Raw genomic sequence first — 19545 nt, 5'->3', positions numbered from 1 at the left:
TAAAAATTACTGCTTTTGATTTTGGTAAGTACACTTTAGTATGAGAATCTTGAAATCCATATATGCCTCCTTGGTAAGTCTTCTGCAGTAATCCATAATAATTATGTATAAAATCCGTTATATTGTCCTGTATTCCAAATATAGGTCATAGACTTAGATAATATAAAATAAAATATATGTGAAATTATAAAATTTATAAATTGGTCAAAGTATTTCTTTTATATTTTTATTTGTATTATTGGAAGATGCCAATTTAATTTTTTTAATTTTTAAGCTTAATGCAATTGTCCATTTGTTATAGATTAGATGTGCACGGGTTCTAATTCTAAGAATACCATTTCAATATTTATTTATTTATGCTTTAAAAACTTAATTCGAAACTTTTAAACTGTCATATGTATTATTATATATTTATACTTATACATATTTACATATACTTATATATATTTATATTTTTAATACAACAATTATTCTACACATGTATATATCTTTCTGAAGAATTTTCTGATATTGATTTCCTGATATTATTAACAACATATTTTACAGTATATATTTGAACAACTATGTTAATTTTTTACAGTTTATGTATTTGTATAGCAAAACTCTTGATGTGAAATCATTTGTTGAAATAGACATTGTTATATTTGGGAACATCATTTTGCCAATAAACATACATACTATTTATTTCATCTTCACTTTAGCCTTATTATTATTAGATATTGTGTGACGGTACGAAGCTAAGTGGTTAGGTCATGAGTTTAATTCTTGGTGGCATGTTGTGTCCTTGAGCAAGACATTCTACTTCACATTACTCCAGTTCACTCAGCTGGCAAAAATGAGTAGTACCTGTATTTCAAAGGGCGCCAGCCTTGTCACATTTTGTGTCATGCTGAATCTCCTTGAGAATTACATTAAAGGTATGCATTTCTGTGGAGTGCTCAGCCACTTACACCTTAATTTCACAAGCAAGCTGTTTCATTGATTGGATCAACTATATTGTTGCCATTCTGTTTGTTCAGCTCCAACTTTACTAGTGCTGTCAAATATGAAATTTTAAAGAAACATTTATCTAGTGAAAAATTTTAACTCAAAAAAATAAGGCCCAGAACTAAACAACGTTAAGTTTTCTCTAGGCAATCTCAGTCTCTATAAGACAGGTTAGACATACTTAATACATCTAATATGACATGCTTAATATAGTGGGAATAAAAAACCTAATTAGGAATATTTAAGCAGTGAGCCTCAATGAGTAATACCATTTCAATTATTTGGGCAAATATGGGAGACAACTTCAGACATGTTACAGTCTTATTGAACCTCCTCTGTATAGCATACACTGTGCTTGCCAGGTTAGTCATGAGAGAATCACTTTAGTAAATATATACTATTGTACATGAGTTGATGTGAATAATTAATAGACAAAATAAAATAATAAACCATGGAGCTTAATCACTCAGAAACTTCATTTGTGTGAAAAATGTAGTCAAGTTGGGGATCAAGTTTTCTGATGTAGTGATCTTCAAAAATAAAATGAGAAATATCTCAGTAAAGAAAAGACATTATTAACTCGATGACTAATATTATTTCAATTATTTCCACAACAAGATCCTTTTTATTCATGTTTCAGAATCTAAGATCTAGAGTATTTGGTCCTGGAAGAAAAGAGAGTAAAATAAAGCTGTGAATGTTGTTTTAGAAGTTCAAAGGATTTCTATGGAAATTGTATTGCAAGGTATTTAAATTAAAATTGGAATGTACCAACAGTATTAAAACAGTAGGAATGATGATGATGATAATGACTTTCATGACCGCATTTTTAATTACTTACTCAGCCTGTAAGTGTATCAATTAATCCAGGGAAATAATCACGTAGTTTGAACAACTAAGTAAACTAGGCATAGGCGTGACTGTGTAAGAAGTTTGCTTCCCAACCACATAGTTTTGGGTTCAATCCCACAGCTTGGCACTTTGGACAAGTGTCTTCTACTGTAAGCTCAGGCCCACCAAAGCTTTGTGAGTGGATCTGGTAGACAGAAACTGAAAAAAGCCTATGATGTGTGTGTGTGTGTGTGTGTGTGTGTGTGTGTGTGTGTGTGTTTGTCTCCCACTACATCTTGACAACTGGTGTTGGTGGGTTTACATCCCCATAAATTAGTGGTTCTGCAAAAGGGACCGATAGAATAAGTATCAAGCTTGAATAAAAAATCAGTATTAGGATCGAATCATTTGACTAAAAACTCTTTAAGACAGTGTCCCAGCATGGCCAGTCAAATACATGAAACAAGTAAAAGATAAAAGATAGGGTTTATTTTTTCATTAAGATCATATGTATGGACTATATCTTAATGAAAGAGTTTTGTATCTTAAAACAATGTCTCAGTCAGATTGGTAACAGAATGGTTAAGGGTACAATTGTGAGTCACATAAACTATATTTATATGTTAACTACTTCTTGAGTAATTTTCAGAGGTTTTTATTTTTTTTTTTTTTTTTTTTCACAGCCTGATATCTTTTACTGTTATCATATTGTATATAATTTAGTGTGAAATACCATAGCTAACAATTCAATAGAACCCATTTACTAAATATATATATATATATATGTATATATATATATCATCATCATCATCGTCGTTTAATGTCTGCTTTCCATGCTAGCATGGGTTGGACGATTTGACTGAGGACTGTTGAACCAGATGACTACACCAGGCTCCAATCTGATTTGGCATAATTTCTACAGCTGGATGCCCTTCCTAATGCCAACCACTCAGAGAGTGTAGTGGGTGCTTTTACGTGCTACCGGCACAAAGGCCAGTCAGGCGGTACTGATATATATATATATATATATATATATATATATATATATATATATATATATATATATATATATATATATATATATATATACACAAATACAGGTGAGCACATAAGTGCAAAACAAGGTGGGAAAAATAGTACTCGAATACCAAAGTTCGGGTAATATACTTTTTTTATTAAAGCTGCAAAATTATCACAGAGCTGTTACTCAGAGTTTCATTCTTGTTCATCAACCAGTTGTGATGAAAACTCATCACAACTGTCTTACAAACGGGAACATGAAACTCTGAGTAACAGTTCTGTGGTAACTTGACAGTTTTATTAATTAAAGTGAATAGATATGTACATACGCACATCACAAAAGTAAACAGACCCCCTCCACACACACACACACACCTCAATATACCATTTTATTTGTGTGCACTACTTGGTCCTTCAAACTTGTATTATGCACAAGGTATTTCTACTAAGTACTAGATTAAGTATTCAATTGCATCAAATAACATCATTTTGCTACTAGAAATCTTTCAAAAATGAGATCTCTCTCTCTCTCTTTCTGCGTGCATATGTGTAGAGGGAACATATGGAAGAGGTAGACCCAGGAAGATGTGGGATGAAGTGGTGAGAAAAGATGTTCAGATGTTGGGCTTCACAGAGGGGATGACAAGGGACCGAGACTCCTGGCAGTTTGCTATGCTTGGGAAGACATGCAAGGCTAAGTAAAACTGTGATTGTCCCTGCATCCCTCTTGTTCATGGGTGCTAGTGGCATGTAAAAGGCACCCATGCTGGTGCTGCATAAAAGCACCCAATACACTCTGTAAAGTGGTTGGCAGCCAGCCATGGAAACCATGCCAAAACAGACATGGAGCCTAGGCAGCCCTTCAGCTGGCCAGCTGCTGTTAAACTGTCCAACCCATACCAGCATGGAAAATGGACATTAAATGATGATGATGATATATGAGAACATTTTTATAAACAAACTTAGAAGTAACAAGTGGGTTGGTATTTTACAAAAAAATAAAGTAAATTTTGAACACAGGATAGCTGTGATAAGTACAAGGTTTGATTCTCTGTAGCCACTTACTGGCAACTTCTTTCCATCTTCTAGGGGTATTTGCCCAATTTTCTAGGTATTTTTTCACAGCTATCCCAAGTTTGAAATTTACTTATTTTTTTGTTTATATATATATATATATTGAAATAGTTGATGGTTTTTATTATCTAGATAACCTAATTAGCAATGGAGATAAATATTCCAAAACTACAGTGAACCAAAGTAAGAATAGAGTAAAACAAGTTCAAAGAGCTATTCAAAGTAACAAAGGGTTTCTCCCTCAGATTTATGGGAGGATGTATGATGCTTGTGTACAAAGTGTGAAGCTGCATGATAGCAATGGTCAAAATATGTGAACCTTGAATGTGAACAATTTTCAAAGGTTAAGCAAAAATGAAGTGAGCATTCTCTGCTGAAATATATAATGTTAGGGATATACACACATACATACAATAAGTGCTCTTGTTAAAGTGGTTAAATTATGTTATAAAGAACAACAAACATTTAGTAGAGTCAAATTTATGATACATTTTATGTTGACTGAGACTTCAAGGTTTGCTCGTTCAGTGGCCAAATAAGCAATATCATCATCATCATCATCATCATCATTGTTTAATGTCCGCTTTCCATACTGGCATGGGTTGGACGGTTTGACTGAGGACTCCAATCTGATCTGGCAAAGTTTCTACAGCTGAATGCCCTTCCTAATGCCAGCCACTCCAAGAGTGCAGTAGGTGCTTTTATGCGCCACCGGCACGAGGGCCAGTCAGGCGGTACTGGCAACGGCCATGCTCAAAAAGTGTTTTTCACATACCACCTGCACAGGAGCCAGTCCAGTGGCACTGGCAACGACCTTGCTCGAATGTTGTTTTTCATGTGCCACTAAGGTGACACTGCTAACAACCACACCCGAATGGCAACGATCACACTCAGATGGTGCTCTTAGCGCTCCACTGGCACGGATGCCAGTCATGCGGTGCTGTCATCGAATTTCATTTCGATTTCACTTGCCTCAACAGGTCTTCGCAAACAGAGTTTAGTGTCCAATGAAGGAAAGGTACGCATAAGTGGGCTGGTTACACCACTGGCATAGGCCATGGGTTATGGTCTCACTTGGTTTGCCGGGTCTTCTCACGCACAGTATATTTCCAAAAGTCTCGGTCACTAGTCATTGCCTTTTTGAGGCCTAATGTTCGAAGGTCGTGCTTCACCACCACATGCCAGGTCTTCCTGGGTCTACCACTTCCACAGGTTCCCTCAACCACTAGGGTGTGACACTTCTTCACACAGCTATCCTCATCCATTTTGTCTCTCTTGCACACCACATCTGATGCTTTTTAGGTCCAACTTTTCTCTCAAGGCACTTAACACTCTGTCAAGTATGCACACTGACATTATATATATATATATATATATATATATATAGTGCTCATTTAGTAGAGAGAGAGAGAGAGAGAGTGTGTGTGTGTGTGTGTGTGTGTGTGTGTGTGTGTGTGTGTGTGTGTGTGTGTGTGTGTTGCTTATCTAACAAATAATGTGTTGGTAGCACACAAGAGAAATTTTGTTGAAATCTCTTTCTAATTGCTTCCAGCTTCCAACTTACAAATGCTGAACATACAATTTATTATAGAAAGTGAGTGAAATAAATTGTTTAAAACAAAACTGTACTATGTTGCTTAATTATCTATTTCATTTTTCTTGTATAAACAACACTTCTAGAAGATTCTCCAAATATTCTAACTGCATAAAAACATTTTTTAACTTGATGGTGAGTCCCAAAGAAGAGAAGAGTAGGAAGTGAAGAAGTTAAAAATACTACTGCTATTCGACATTGGGACAATTCGAAGACGTCAACATGACTCTCTCTAAGGACCAAGAAGGAAAGTCAATATGTTACCCATTCTTTTTCTTATGAAAGCTTGCCAAATATAGAAAGCTAAGGTATGACAACCAACCAAATATAGAAAGCTAAGATATGACAACCTACAAAAAATTTTCTTTAAAACTTTGAAAGGACCTCATTTTCAAAATTATCTTCCATTTTTATCGTGTGTGAATTATCTAGTAATATACCCCAGGGAAAATGCTTACTGGCATTTCGTCCATTTTTTTACATTCTAAGTTCAAATTCTGCTAAGTTGACTTTGCCTCAGGGTTGATAAAATAACTACCATTTAATCACTGGGAGCATTGTAATTTCTCGAACCCTACTCTGAAATTGTTGGCCTTGTGCCAAAATGTGAAGCCAATATTAGGGGTTAAAATGTTGTTCAGACATACCACATTATGTTAATGAAATGACTTATGTGCATGGAGTCTATTAATAGTGATCAACCTGTCAGCAACAATTTTTTTGTAGTGTATTTAATTTTGATGAATCATAGCAAGGGAATTTTGAAAACGTTTTAGCAAAACAAAAAGGGATGATAGTTTTAAAATTTTGAGTAGCTCTGTTCCAGATTAAGCCTATTGAAAAAAGGGGAAGTGTTTTATTAATATTCTTATATATCACATGCTCTAATTTATATATTGCACGATCTGCATTATATTTCATAATAGTTTATAAAATATATATTATTCATTGAATAGAATAATATAAATTACACAGCACACAGAATCTTCTCAATACAAAACCAAAACATTACAGTATACATAAGCCACACGAAAACAATATATTTACATGCATAAAATTCCCTGCAACAAAAATCTTGTTTATTTTTGTACATGTTTCTGGTACATTATTTTAAAAATTAAATCCTCTATATTTTCCCTCATTAAGACAGTAAACAACACTGCAGGACATTACTCTAATGGAGAAGTGTCAATATCCTTATTAGCCTCCTGAAAGTATGGTAAGCTGCACAATACTAGAGATAACCAGGTCCTTGTCATATATCGGTTCTATGACAATAACTTGGCTACAGTAATCTGGGACATGGCTCATTGACTGATAAGAAGATGAAAGCAAAAGAGTGCAGGACAGGAATGAAAATATCTGTACCTTGACAGAAATTTTGAATCCTTGATTAAAACACTACCTCAAAGGAGATTGAGGAACTATCACAGTACAAAGATTTTGAAATGGAAATAAGCAGGATATACAGTAAAAACTATACCAATAATAATTAAAACATATGATGATTAAAAAAGAACATGAACAAAAACTTATAAAGTATACCAGCATTCACAAATCTAAATCCTGTTCAAAAAATAGCCCTTACTAGGAATAGCCCACATCTTATGTGTGATATCTTTAATTTAATACCAAGTATACAATATATTTAATGCACAATTTACACAACACAACACTTATAAAATCATCACCTAAAAAAATAACACAAATCACACAAAACATAGTCTACTAATACCCCAAAAACATTTGAGCGAGCTCGTTGCCAGTGCCGCTGGACTGACTCCTGTGCAGGTGGCACGTAAAAAACACCATTTGAGCATGGCCGTTGCCAGTACTGCCTGACTGGCCCTCATGCTGGTGGCACGTAAAAGCACCCACTACACTCTTGGAGTGGTTGGCATTAGGAAGGGCATCCAGCTGTAGAAACACTGCCAGATCAGATTGGAGCCTGGTGCAGCCATCTGGTTTGCCAGTCTAAACGATGATGATGATGATGATGATGAATATAATACAACCCACATATCACATAACTTTGTACCAGTGGCTCCCAACGTTTTCACAACCAAGAACCCCTTTTATTTAAACGAGTTTTCCCATGGACTCCTTTTAATATGCTTATCCTTATGTATATATATACATATGAAATTTTGAATTTAGTTCATGAACCCCTAGTACTATCTTTGCATACCACCAGGGGTCCACGGACTACAGGTTGACAACCACTGATCTATACAATCACCACTCATTAACCCTTTAGCATTCAGATTACTCTCTCAAATGTAATGCTTAGTTATTCACATTGCTTCGAATTAATCATGTATTATCTCATAGATTCAAGATTTCTATTATGTATTTGGTTATTTTTTAGAATGACATTGTAGGGTAGGTGTAAGATACCAGATCTGGCTGGCTTGGACATAAAACAAGAAGAATATTTTGGCTGGATTTGACCAGTTTAAATGCTAAAGGGTTAAAGTAAACCACCACATACTCCTACATAACATGTAGCTGATAATATATGCCCCTTGAACCAATGAGGAAGCCTTTATATGGTTGCTCAATTTGCTAGAAAAAGCAGTCAAATATCTCTCAAATCACGTCCCTACCATCTTAAAAATAAAAGGATACATTGGATAATGATATCCTAGATATATAAAAAGATGGATTAGCCATGGTTAAAATGCCTTTGATCATAAATCGGCTCATTCCGGACTGACCTGGGGCTAAATAACAGCAAATCTCACACAAATAACATACAACTCATACTCTATACAACTGCTACCTGATAAAATGACACAACACATACTCTTACATAATCAATGTCCATATTATATAACATCCTAAACATCACTAACAACACATGTTCTAAACAGCTGCCACACACTAATATAATACAATCCATAAAGCACAATATCACATAACACAAATCATGGATCTTTCTGAATTGACGGGAACCACTTGTTTTCTTGACGAAACACTTTCAAACTTGGGATACTGGTAGAATGTGTCATATAAAACATCTTTTTCTCTTAGCCTTCTTAACAAAAATTTCTTCTTAACAAGTTATTTCATGTTAAAGTTGTCGTCTTTCTGTAATTTCAACCAATCACTGATGTCTATTCAGCTGAATACAGTTACTGCTGTTTTTGTAAACAATAATTTTTGCCAAAATGAAAAGTGGTTCCCGTCAATTCAGAAAGATCCCAATTTTTTGCATGAAATAACTTCGAATACAAAAATTTTTATCTGTTCTATAACACAAAATATACAAGTATACGAAGTTTGAAAGTGTTTCGGTACCAAAAACACTACATAAAACATAAATGAAAAGTGGTTCCCATCAATTCAGAAAGATCCCAAATCATACAACACATGAAATATAAAAATCACTCAACAACATGGCACATATTCTACTCAAGAAAACCAACCAAACTGTAAATTAACACTAGAAACAACAAAACAATGCCCACAATATAGCGAAAACTGATGCAGCACACAAGTTCATACTCCAAAAAGACAAAAGACAAAACTGCATGCAACTCTTGGAACACAGAAGTACATTTGATGGTGCAGTGGAAGCTTTGCCTAAGGGAAGAAGGAAGATGAAGAGGAGAACAACAAGAACAAAAACAGCAGCAGTAATAGCAACAACAAACTACTTTAACATCTTAAAGTCAGAAAAAAATGGAAAAGAAAAATGAAGAGATCAGAAAAACTAAATATAATTCATGGCCATAATAATTTTCTAAGACAATTTGATAATATAGTAGAATAACTGATATTTTAGAGAAACTTACTGCTGGCTTTTATAAAAATGGATATACTAAGTCATTTATTTGTGCCCTTTAGAGGTAATAGGTCAGTTGTACTTAACCCTTGACTTTTAAACAGATTTCCAGTCTTCCAACATTGTTGACATCAAATAAGGAGACTTTGATGACTCATAAAACCTGGTGAGTCTTTATAGCATGTCCACAAACCCATCCCACTGACTCAAACACCATGTTTCACAGAGCACATGACTAGTAATCTCTTACAGATAGGTGGAAGTTAACTCAAAGCAGCTGTTATTACAAAGTGTAGCAATGGTGTACATTGAAGAAGAAAGAGGATGCTTATATTCTTAGAAACACAAAATACTTCTATTTCAATAAAACATTAACACAGGTTTCAGAAATATAAAGAGACAGAATTTGGAAATTGTGAACTCCATGTATTTACAAATAGCCTTAGATGTTAAGTGAAATAGATTTAACCAGACTATTAGCTTGTTCCTGGTAGAAGCTTAATTTTAGGCAGCTGACTCTTTAATATTAATAATGATTTATTACAAAAGGACAAGACTAATTCTAATAACAACTGGTTTAACCCTACTATATTATTATTGGTGTTTATTTTATCAACCAGAGAGAGGTGAAAATTAAATACAGATCAGAGCAAAATCTCAGAAATATAAACCAATAAATTAGGTATTAAAAACCCCCAACTCAGCTCACTACCATTTGTACTAACTCCACAACATAAGCTAATGAGGGAACCTCGATATGGTCACTTGAATTACTAGAAATAGCAGCTAAATTTCTCACAAACCAGATCCCCACATCTCAAAAACAGTAAGGACACAGATAATGTAATACTAATTAACCCTAAACAGTTGAATGCCTTTGATGTTACAGATGGAATGCCTTTGATCAAAGGTCAGCTTGATCAAGGCTGACATGAGTCTAAGCAACATTACATTACAATCCATTACTGACTAGGTCAGTGGTTAGAACCAGCTAGGATGTTAGATTTTAGTGGTTGGACTTCAAATACATAATCCAAGCTTTGATTCATGTTTACAGGCCATGGTGGAGAAATGTACTGACTATCCACTATAGAAAGTAAACAGCAAAATCCTGTTTCAAAAAAATTATTGAAGTTTGCAGCAATTATGCTGGAATTTTCCTTTCATTACTGTCCTGCCTGTATTTGTTGTTTACAGTTTAAAGTATTTCAAATAATGCTTTACTTGGAGAAGAGGGGCTCACAAACAACCAGATATCTAAATATGAAATTTATTTCATTTAAAGAGAAATTATTTATTCATATATGTACTAGTGTGTATCTATGCAAACATGAATATGAACATACACGTGTAATAATGTACTCAGTCAAAAGCAATAAAAAGTACTTTAATTTTTTTTTTTTAAAGTTAGAGATTGAGTGACAGTAATGAAGTTAGTGTGTTATCTTTGCACATAAAAAGGGGTTCCAGGTCATCGGTATTTCATCATCTTATATGTGAAGACAGCACTGAAGTATTCTTACCTTTTTCAGTATGTAGGGAGCATCAACATCAAGTTTACACCTTCTCTGGACTACATGAATGGCCCCATCTTCACTGGTTTCATCACTTATGATGTCACTGCCAAGGAATACCGGTATCATTTTGCAAGTAGGAAACCGTTTCTCATAGGCCTATGGAGAAAAAGTTGGAGAATATTAGTTCCAGAATTAATAATTAGTCTTGAAGTATTTGTACTTCACGTATCAGTATAACATTTATAAGAATATTAGTTTCTTATTTATTTATTGCCTGCAAGGGGCTAAACATAGAGGGGACAAACAAGGACAGACAAAGGGATTAAGTCGATTACATCGACCCAGTGCGTAACTGGTACTTAATTTATCGACCCCGAAAGGATGAAAGGCAAAGTCGACCTCAGCGGAATTTGGACTCAGAACGTAACGGCAGACGAAATACCGCTAAGCATTTCGCCCGGCCTGCTAACATTTCTACCATCTCACAGAATATTAGTTTCTGATACATCTTGTGTTGCATATGAGGTCTTACCAGAAAGAAAAATTGAACTTTTAAAACAACACTATAACTAGTTGGTGCAGCATGCTCACAGCAATAGTCACAAGTACAAGAAAATTTTACTTTCAGTTTAGTAATATCCATATCATGCCACATAAGTTAGTCACTGATCTACACATGCTAGAGTTGATGTATGTTTAGTGCACTTGGTAATTTGCTGTTAGCTGAACAAGGAAGAATTTGAAAGAGTAACTGTTTGTGTGAAATTCTGTTTCAAATTAAGAAAAATTCTCCAGAGTCTTTTCTAATGTTGCAATGACTGGACTGTAAATACTTTTATGAGTGGCACTAGTGTTTTAAACCAAGAAGAACAACCACTGGAGATCATCCCAAATGTAAATGACCTGCCATGGACAATGATAACACAGTAACAATTAAAGCTACAATCCATGAAAACTGTCAGCTGTCTGAAGAAGTAAGCATCTGTAAATGTTCATGCCACATGACTTTAAAAGAAAAATTAAAGATGCATTATGTTGCTGCAAAATTTTTCTGTGTCTGATAACAGGTGAACAAAAAGGGAATTGAGTCAGTGAGTTAGGATCAGCTTGATCAAAACTTTCTGAAAAGCATCATAACAGATGAGGAAATGGGAGCATTATAAATGTCAAATGAAAAGACAGTTATCACACTGAGATGGATCATCACCACCACAACCAAAGCAACTCACTCATATGTGAAGATGGTGTTGATAACTTTTTCTGATTGGAAGGGTGTCATTCATAATGAGTTTGTTCAACATGGTTTGATGGTCAATAAGTTTGCGTTAGATATTCTGAGATGTCTCAGGGATGCAGTGTGAAGGAAGAACCCAAATACTGCACTACAAATAACAAAACTACTCATTCATGGCTCCTTATCCGTGATTTTTTGGCAAAGCATGAACTGATTCTCCTTTTCCTGCCTTCCTACTCTCCAGATTTTGCCTCTGCAAATTTTTAATCATTTCCAAAGATGAAATCCATCCTGAAAGGTCACGGACTTAACTAATGGACAAGACCGCAGAAAATTTGCTACAAGAACTGTGCACAAAATCTGAAAATGCATTCCAAAAACTGATTTTCCAGTTTGGAAAAAAAACCATTTGGAACAGTGTATCATTATCATCATCATTTAATATCAATGTTTATTCTGGCATGAGTTGGACGGTTTGACAGGATCTGATGGGTCCAAAGACTGCATCATATGCCAAGTTGCTATGGTTTTCACAACTAGATGCCCTTCCTAATGCCAACCACTTTACAGCATGTATTGGGTGCTTTTCGTCATGCCACCAGGACTAGGAAGTTGCCATGCAGCTCACAAGACCATGAAACTCAAGGGGGATGGGGTTGGCTTTATGCTAAGGAACAAGGGGGTTAAAGTTTGAGAGAAGTGGGGCAGAGCAGGAGAGGAGTAGTTATACAAGCTCTAATGATTGTGTAAAGATGGAGCAAAACAATGTATCCAAAGTTTGAGGGGGACTCACAAGGAACAGTCCCCAACTTTAGTTTTGTGGTAACATGAAAAATTTAGCACAAGATTTATTTTTTAAAGAACTGCTAATATTATGATATAGCATATGTCTGCCCAAGGTCTTAGCACAACCAACACTATCACAAGGCTAGTGTTCTCGTGATAAATGTTATCATCTCTCATTTAAGATAAAGTGTTTTCAGAATAATGCTGACTGATGTGCTTGATACTGATAATAGATATTTGCTTTCTCATATTTGAATCTTTCACAACCACATTTTTGACATTATTACACATCATAAATGAAATATATAAATGTTTTTGACCACTGACGTAAACTTATTTCTGGTTTACTTATGCCCACTTATAATGTTATTTTGTTGCTAAGGTTAACTATAAGCATATAGAGTTGCGTGATTAATTTCATTATTAATGTAGCTTTCTTTTCAACAGACAATTTTCTTATTTTGGTGGGAATTCTACAAAACACAGTTGTGTCTTCGACCAATGTTTTTTATCTGTATTTTGTTTTGCAATGGCTCCTTCTTGTAGAAGCATGATCAGCTAGCAAGAAAGTACAGTACATTTCTGCCTACTGCAGCAGTTAGAGTCAAGAGGTTTATAACTTTAATGTCTGCCTCTAAATTTGTAAATTACATTAATCAGTTGAAGTTTATTCAGCAGTTCATAACATTGTTTGTGAAAGACTATTTTAAATTTTTGTGCTTTTATAATATATTACCCCTGCTATTTTATTATATACTAGGAGTATCACATGTATTCATTGATAAAGTGTTCATCCATTTTATGGTCATAACACATTGTTCATTTATACAGCACATATATGGTTTGTTTGTCTTTACTGGACTTTTGTAGAATAAATACATTACAATAAGATGACAATAACAACCACCACAAATCTTATTTTCTCCAGAAAATAAAGCAGAAGAAACTTGAAACATCAAGAGATTCAGAATTATGTGCAAGGATAACCAGGTAGAGTGCATATGATACTTTCAAACAGGTGTCTAAATAGATACGAGTTATATATATATATATTATATTATATTATATATATATACCAGGTGAGTCAAAAGTCTTTTTCAGATTTTCGATGATGATTTTTAGCAACTTGTATTTCCATGTTATGTCATTAATTTGATACTTGTTATCCAACTGTTTATTCTTATTATCATATATATATACCATTAAGCTGTAATTAGCAGAACCATATGCACGCACACCCATGGCGGTGGGCAACTCTGTATACGATTCTGATGATTGCGGTACATTACAAATCAGGCTGATGAGGAATAGACAAATGGTAAGAATTTGTTAAATCCGAAACTAGTTCCTGTTTAATAATGCTTTTTTAGGTGATTTTAAATGTCTTGCCCGCTCACGTTTTTGGTATGCTGCTATATTTCATGTTGAGAACAATTTAGGTCTTAATAGACACAAGATGTGATCTATTTCTAGCGCATTAACTGTCCACGTTAGTGGTCGACGTTATTTTTTTAAATGTACCTTAATTTTTAAAATGTACCTTAATCCCCTGAGATTGCAGATAATATTTCTGAATCTCTTTGATTCTTTAGATGTGCTGACCTCCTGATAATTATTCGATATTAATTAATATATGACTAATTACCAGATTTTATAATTATATATATATATATATATATATATATATATATATATATATATAACATATAAATATTACTTGTTTATTCTTTATTTTACAGCTTTGATAATGAGTGGTGAAAAAATTGCAATTTGGACCATTTTACACTAACTGTGGAAAAAAGGACTGAGTGCAAAGGCAGTGGCAAAAGAAATTAAATACGTGGACAGTCCAGGAATTGTCAGAGAACATGTGGCACAAAACTGGTTCAGACATTTCAAGGAAGGTAACACCAGCCAGAGACTTCTGTTGTGTAAGATGAGGCCTTGTTTTAAATGGCTAAACAACAGCCAAGCACAAGCACTTGTACATTCTTGGCAGAACTTAGTTTTTCACAAAACACCATCAATCGACATCTCCACAAGTTCTACCACTAGTGGTCTGCTCGGACTGAAGGCAAGGAGTTGGCTCTGGATTTGCACAGTTCATGCTTTCTTTGTGCTCCTGCAATCCTGTTTTGTTCATAGTTCATGGCACTTCTCTTGGTGCAGTTTTGCTAAGTAGAGCGGTCTTGTGCTCACATTTTCCATGTGTCAGGATTGATCTCAAAGCACTTCAGAAATGCTTTAAGAGCCTGAGAGAGTGGTAGACATAAATGTTGAGTGGTAGACTTAAAAGCGATTTAAAAGTTGAGTTATTTCTTGGAGCAAATTGCATCTTTTTATTCCTAATTATGAAAACTTACCCATTGGGATGCAGATTTCGAAAATCAAATGTTTTTTTTTTTTGAGGATGCATCATTTGAGAGCCTGTCTGTGATATATCCATATATGTATACATATACACTTTCATTTACACATATATATATACATATTATATGTGGATCATATATCCAAAACAGAAGCACACTCTAAAAATTAGAGCAGTAATGTATTTACAAGAGGTTAATTATATGGCCATTGGTGTCTATAAAGCTAAGTGCTTAAGCATATGACTAGCCATATAATTAACTTTCTGTAAATACACACACACACATACACACACACACACACACACACACACACAACGCACATTCAGTGGGCTTCTACACAGTTTGCAGCTACCATATTCATTCACAGGGCATTGCTTAACTCAGAGCTGCTCATTTGTGAAGGTGATGATCATTGTTTCTGACTGAAAAGATGTCATTCCCAATGAGTTTGCTCCACATACTTAATGATCAATAATAAGTTTTACATGAATGTTATGAGGTGTTTCAGTGAGGCAGTGTGAAAAAGACACCAAGCAATTGTAGTAGGACGAACCTGTCGGTGGTGAAGACCCAGAAAAATATGGGAAGATGTCATGAAAGATGATCCATCAAGATGGTATTTTGTGAAGGAAATAACAAATATACTGGGCTCGAAGATCCATCCAAATCATGCAAACAAACTCAAAATTATTATTATTATTATTATTATTATTATTTTTATTATTATTATTATTTTTTTTATTATTATTATTATTATTATTATTATTATTATGACGATGGTGGCATCATGAAGGAAGCTTCTTAACTACACAATCATGCCTGCACCCTTTAATGTTTGCACACCTTAATCACACACAATTATTAGACAAGTAATGCACTTCAGTCACGACTGTTGTTTACTCACTCTATAGTACTACTACTGCTATATATATATATATATATATATATATATATATATATATATATATATATATATATATATATGCTCTCAAACACCTACAAACATCCTGATACATTCAGTAACACTCCTAGTCCACACTGTTGTTTACAACTATTACTACTAACTGTCACTGCTACTACTACTTGTTAAAATCTTTCTATAAGTTCAGGAGCAACACAATGATAAGAATAACTGTATTATTCTAATCTGTTTGCAAAGACAAGTTGTATGGTGGGATGTAGAGTTTCAGTATGTAAAAGTCCAAACCCTACATTTTTGTTATTATCACAACATAATTCAATTAGAATTTTGCAATAAAATGGCTGCTCTGTTTTTGTACTAGTTTCAGTTCATGAACTGTGGCCATGCTGAGGCACAGACTTAAAGAGTTTGACTCGATCACATAAACGACAATACTTATTTCAGTCTAGTGGTATCAATCTTTGTCATTGAATCACTTTTTGATACAAACCATTTCTACAGCAATATAAACAAGTATGGATGGACGGACGGTCACATATACACACACAAATATCTTCATTTTAATGTCCACTTTTCCATGCTTCTTAATGTCCATATAGCCATACTTACACCTCTGCATGCATTGTGTTATCTATGTCCCTCAAGTTGCGCATTTACCCTCTGATCACTCTTGCCACTAGAAATCTAGTGCATCAGAGATTGGCCTTGAGGAAAACTGATAACCAATGATGCTATTGTTCACAAATATGCATGACATAAAGTAAAAAAATAAGAGACTTTTGACTGTATATTTCAGTGTTGTCATTTAAAAGTACACTGTGGAACAGAATATTATGTGAAGATCAGAATGACAATAGAAATTTTTTTTTTTTTTTTTTTAATTGTGCTACGTCACAAGCAGAGTAGTAGGACTAGTAAACATAATGCCTAATGGTATTTAGTTCTGTCTAGTGTTCTGAATTCAATCTCAGGTTTGCCTTTCATCACTCCAGAATTGTTAGAATAAGTGCTAGTTATGTTCTTAGGTTAATCCCATCAACCATATCTCTCATGCAGAAATTGTGGCTTGGTGCTGCTGTAAGAAATCATTATTATTGGGTCTGTAAAAGAAAATAACTGTTTGTAAATCTATGAAACTGGAAGCCAAATACTTTTTTTTTCCTGTTCCCACTTAATTAGTAGTGGGTCAATTTTACAAAAGCCATTTTCACCTGACATTTTCATTAACAAAAAGACAGACACATTTTAAATTCAGCAAGGCTTTCTCTCAAGTCCAGATATTGCACTGTCATTCTGAATAAAATTGTCTAAGTATTCAATCATTTCCTAGTCAGGTTAAACCTGCAAAGAAATAGCACTACACCAATGCTAACACCGATGTGGTGAGAAGAGGAAATAATTTGTGTGATTTCTTTTAAGTAACTTACACATTGGTTGTGTCAAAACCACAACTAGTTACTCCAATCAGGTTAGCAAGGTAATTAAATGAATCAACAATGAGGAAGATTTCATTGCCCACAAGTACTTCCTTTAAGTATTATACAGGAACATTTCAGAAATATTTTACCAGGTATTGCAAATGAATTCAGACTAATATTTAACCTTTTGATCAGAAGCAATGCAGTTGACAAGATTAATAGTAGTAGCTGTGTCTCCTAACAACTCTGACAATTTCAATTACTAGTCCATATAAACTAGTAGCTTTTTCAACATTTGTGTGTGATAGAGCCTTAGAAACCTCTGTAGCATACATAGGAAACCTGCAGTATTTCTTCACCTCACCTTCTCTCTCCCTAATTGTGCAGTAAAAGAAGACAGTTTCCTATCTGTTCACATTCTCTGTCAGTTCAGTGAAAAAATAGGATTATATTATTCTGCTGATGCTTAAACTGTGAATTTCTAGAAATTTCACACCTGCTCACTCATAAAGCAAGATTATGTAAATAAATAAAATTGATTAAACTAGTTTAACAGAGAATATAATATACTTAGTAGCAAAATAATTTATTGATAAAGAGAATAGATTGCATCAATAAACAAAAACACTATCGGCAACATGTGATAGATAGACTGAAAATTTAAAAAATAAATGAAATCTTCTAAGTTAAATGTATGAATCTCAAATAACCATAGCAACTATATTTTTTCTTTTTAATTTTTAATGTCTTCTGTACTTTTTTTTTTTTTTGGCAGAACCTCACCAGTTTACATGCACTATAAAAATTCTACAAACATCTACTGGGATTTATTAAAACATGACCTATATTTTGCAACAGCCTGAAAAATCCAAGGCTGCTTCTTTTTTTTTTTAATTTTTATTTACTTATCTATTTACTTAATTTTCACCATAAACTTTCACAATTCTAATCAAATAGAAATTATTGATGCTGAAGACAGCATGATACTTCTCTGTTGGCAAACTTTTCTCACTTATTCAAAGGGTATTAACAACAAAACTAAATGTCAGCAATGCTATTTAAAAACAAAACCTATTGAAATTAAATACAAAAACAGTTTAATTTGAAATATTTATTTGTTTCTGATAATTTCTCAATAAAGAAATGAGCTTTTCATAACCATTGCCAACACACTAATTAAATGTATGTATTTTATATATATCCTCTTATTTTTAGTGGTTTCAGTTATTGGATTGTGTCTATGCTGGGACAACACTTTTAACAGTTCAGTCAATTACATTGACTCCCTGCACTTTGTATGGTACTCATTTTATTGATTTCACAAAGAAAAAAAAGTAAGCACCTGAACACAGAATGTAATGGAATGTAACCAAATAGCACAACATATTTTGTTTAACACTCTACTGATTCTGCCATCTACTACCAATATATATATATATATATATATATTGTTGAGGCAAGTGAATTTGGAATTTGAAATCTGAAATCTGAAATTGAACCGAATCTGATGACTGGCACCCATGCCAACCTCTCCTTCATTGGTTACTAAACTTTGCTTGCGAAGACCTGTAGGGGCAAGTGAAATCGAAATCGTAATTGAACCATACTCGATGACAGGCACCTGCACCAGTGGAGCACTAACAGCACTGTCCGAGCGTGTTCATTGCCAGAGCAGCTGTCTGGCTTCCATGCTAGTGGCCCATAAATAGCACCATTTGCTCATGGTGCAAACAGCTATATGATTATGAAGCGAACTTCTTATACTTAAGTTTATGTTGTGCAAGTGAGAAATTACAATGGTCAAGCAAATAAGGTTTCAGTCTCTATAAGTAGTAGAGTTATATAGGTTTATATATCATGACTAGTGCTGGTCTGTTTCATGGCCAAGCCACTAACTCTTTTCTCTCTCATTTCATTATCAGTAAAAAAAAAAAAAATACAGAATTTAGTTTCAAGGGAACCAAACTAACTGGATATTGTAGTGGTGAGGTGTTGCTAGAGCTGCA

General features: G+C 34.1%; 1 protein-coding gene across 8 annotated transcripts in view; it reads right to left on the bottom strand.

Annotated features, from left to right (window-relative positions):
- Window positions 1–19545, bottom strand: part of LOC106869109 (SEC14-like protein 5) — a 109355-nt gene that overhangs the window by 62850 nt on the left and 26960 nt on the right. For all 8 annotated transcript variants that reach the window (XR_016240687.1, XR_016240688.1, XR_016240689.1 and 5 more), the window contains exon 2: window positions 10817–10966. Coding sequence is in view for 4 of the 8 variants with exons in the window: in XM_014914649.3 (XP_014770135.1) it covers window positions 10817–10966 (150 nt within the window). In the remaining 4 variants the exon portion in view is untranslated. The remainder of the gene's footprint in view (window positions 1–10816; window positions 10967–19545) is intronic.

This window comes from Octopus bimaculoides, chromosome 2 (assembly GCF_046866305.1).
Source record: "Octopus bimaculoides isolate indiv1 chromosome 2, ASM4686630v1, whole genome shotgun sequence".
NCBI lineage: Eukaryota > Metazoa > Mollusca > Cephalopoda > Octopoda > Octopodidae > Octopus > Octopus bimaculoides.
The sequence above is the reverse complement of the archived record's forward strand: the minus strand, read 5'-3'. Positions and strand labels throughout refer to the sequence as shown.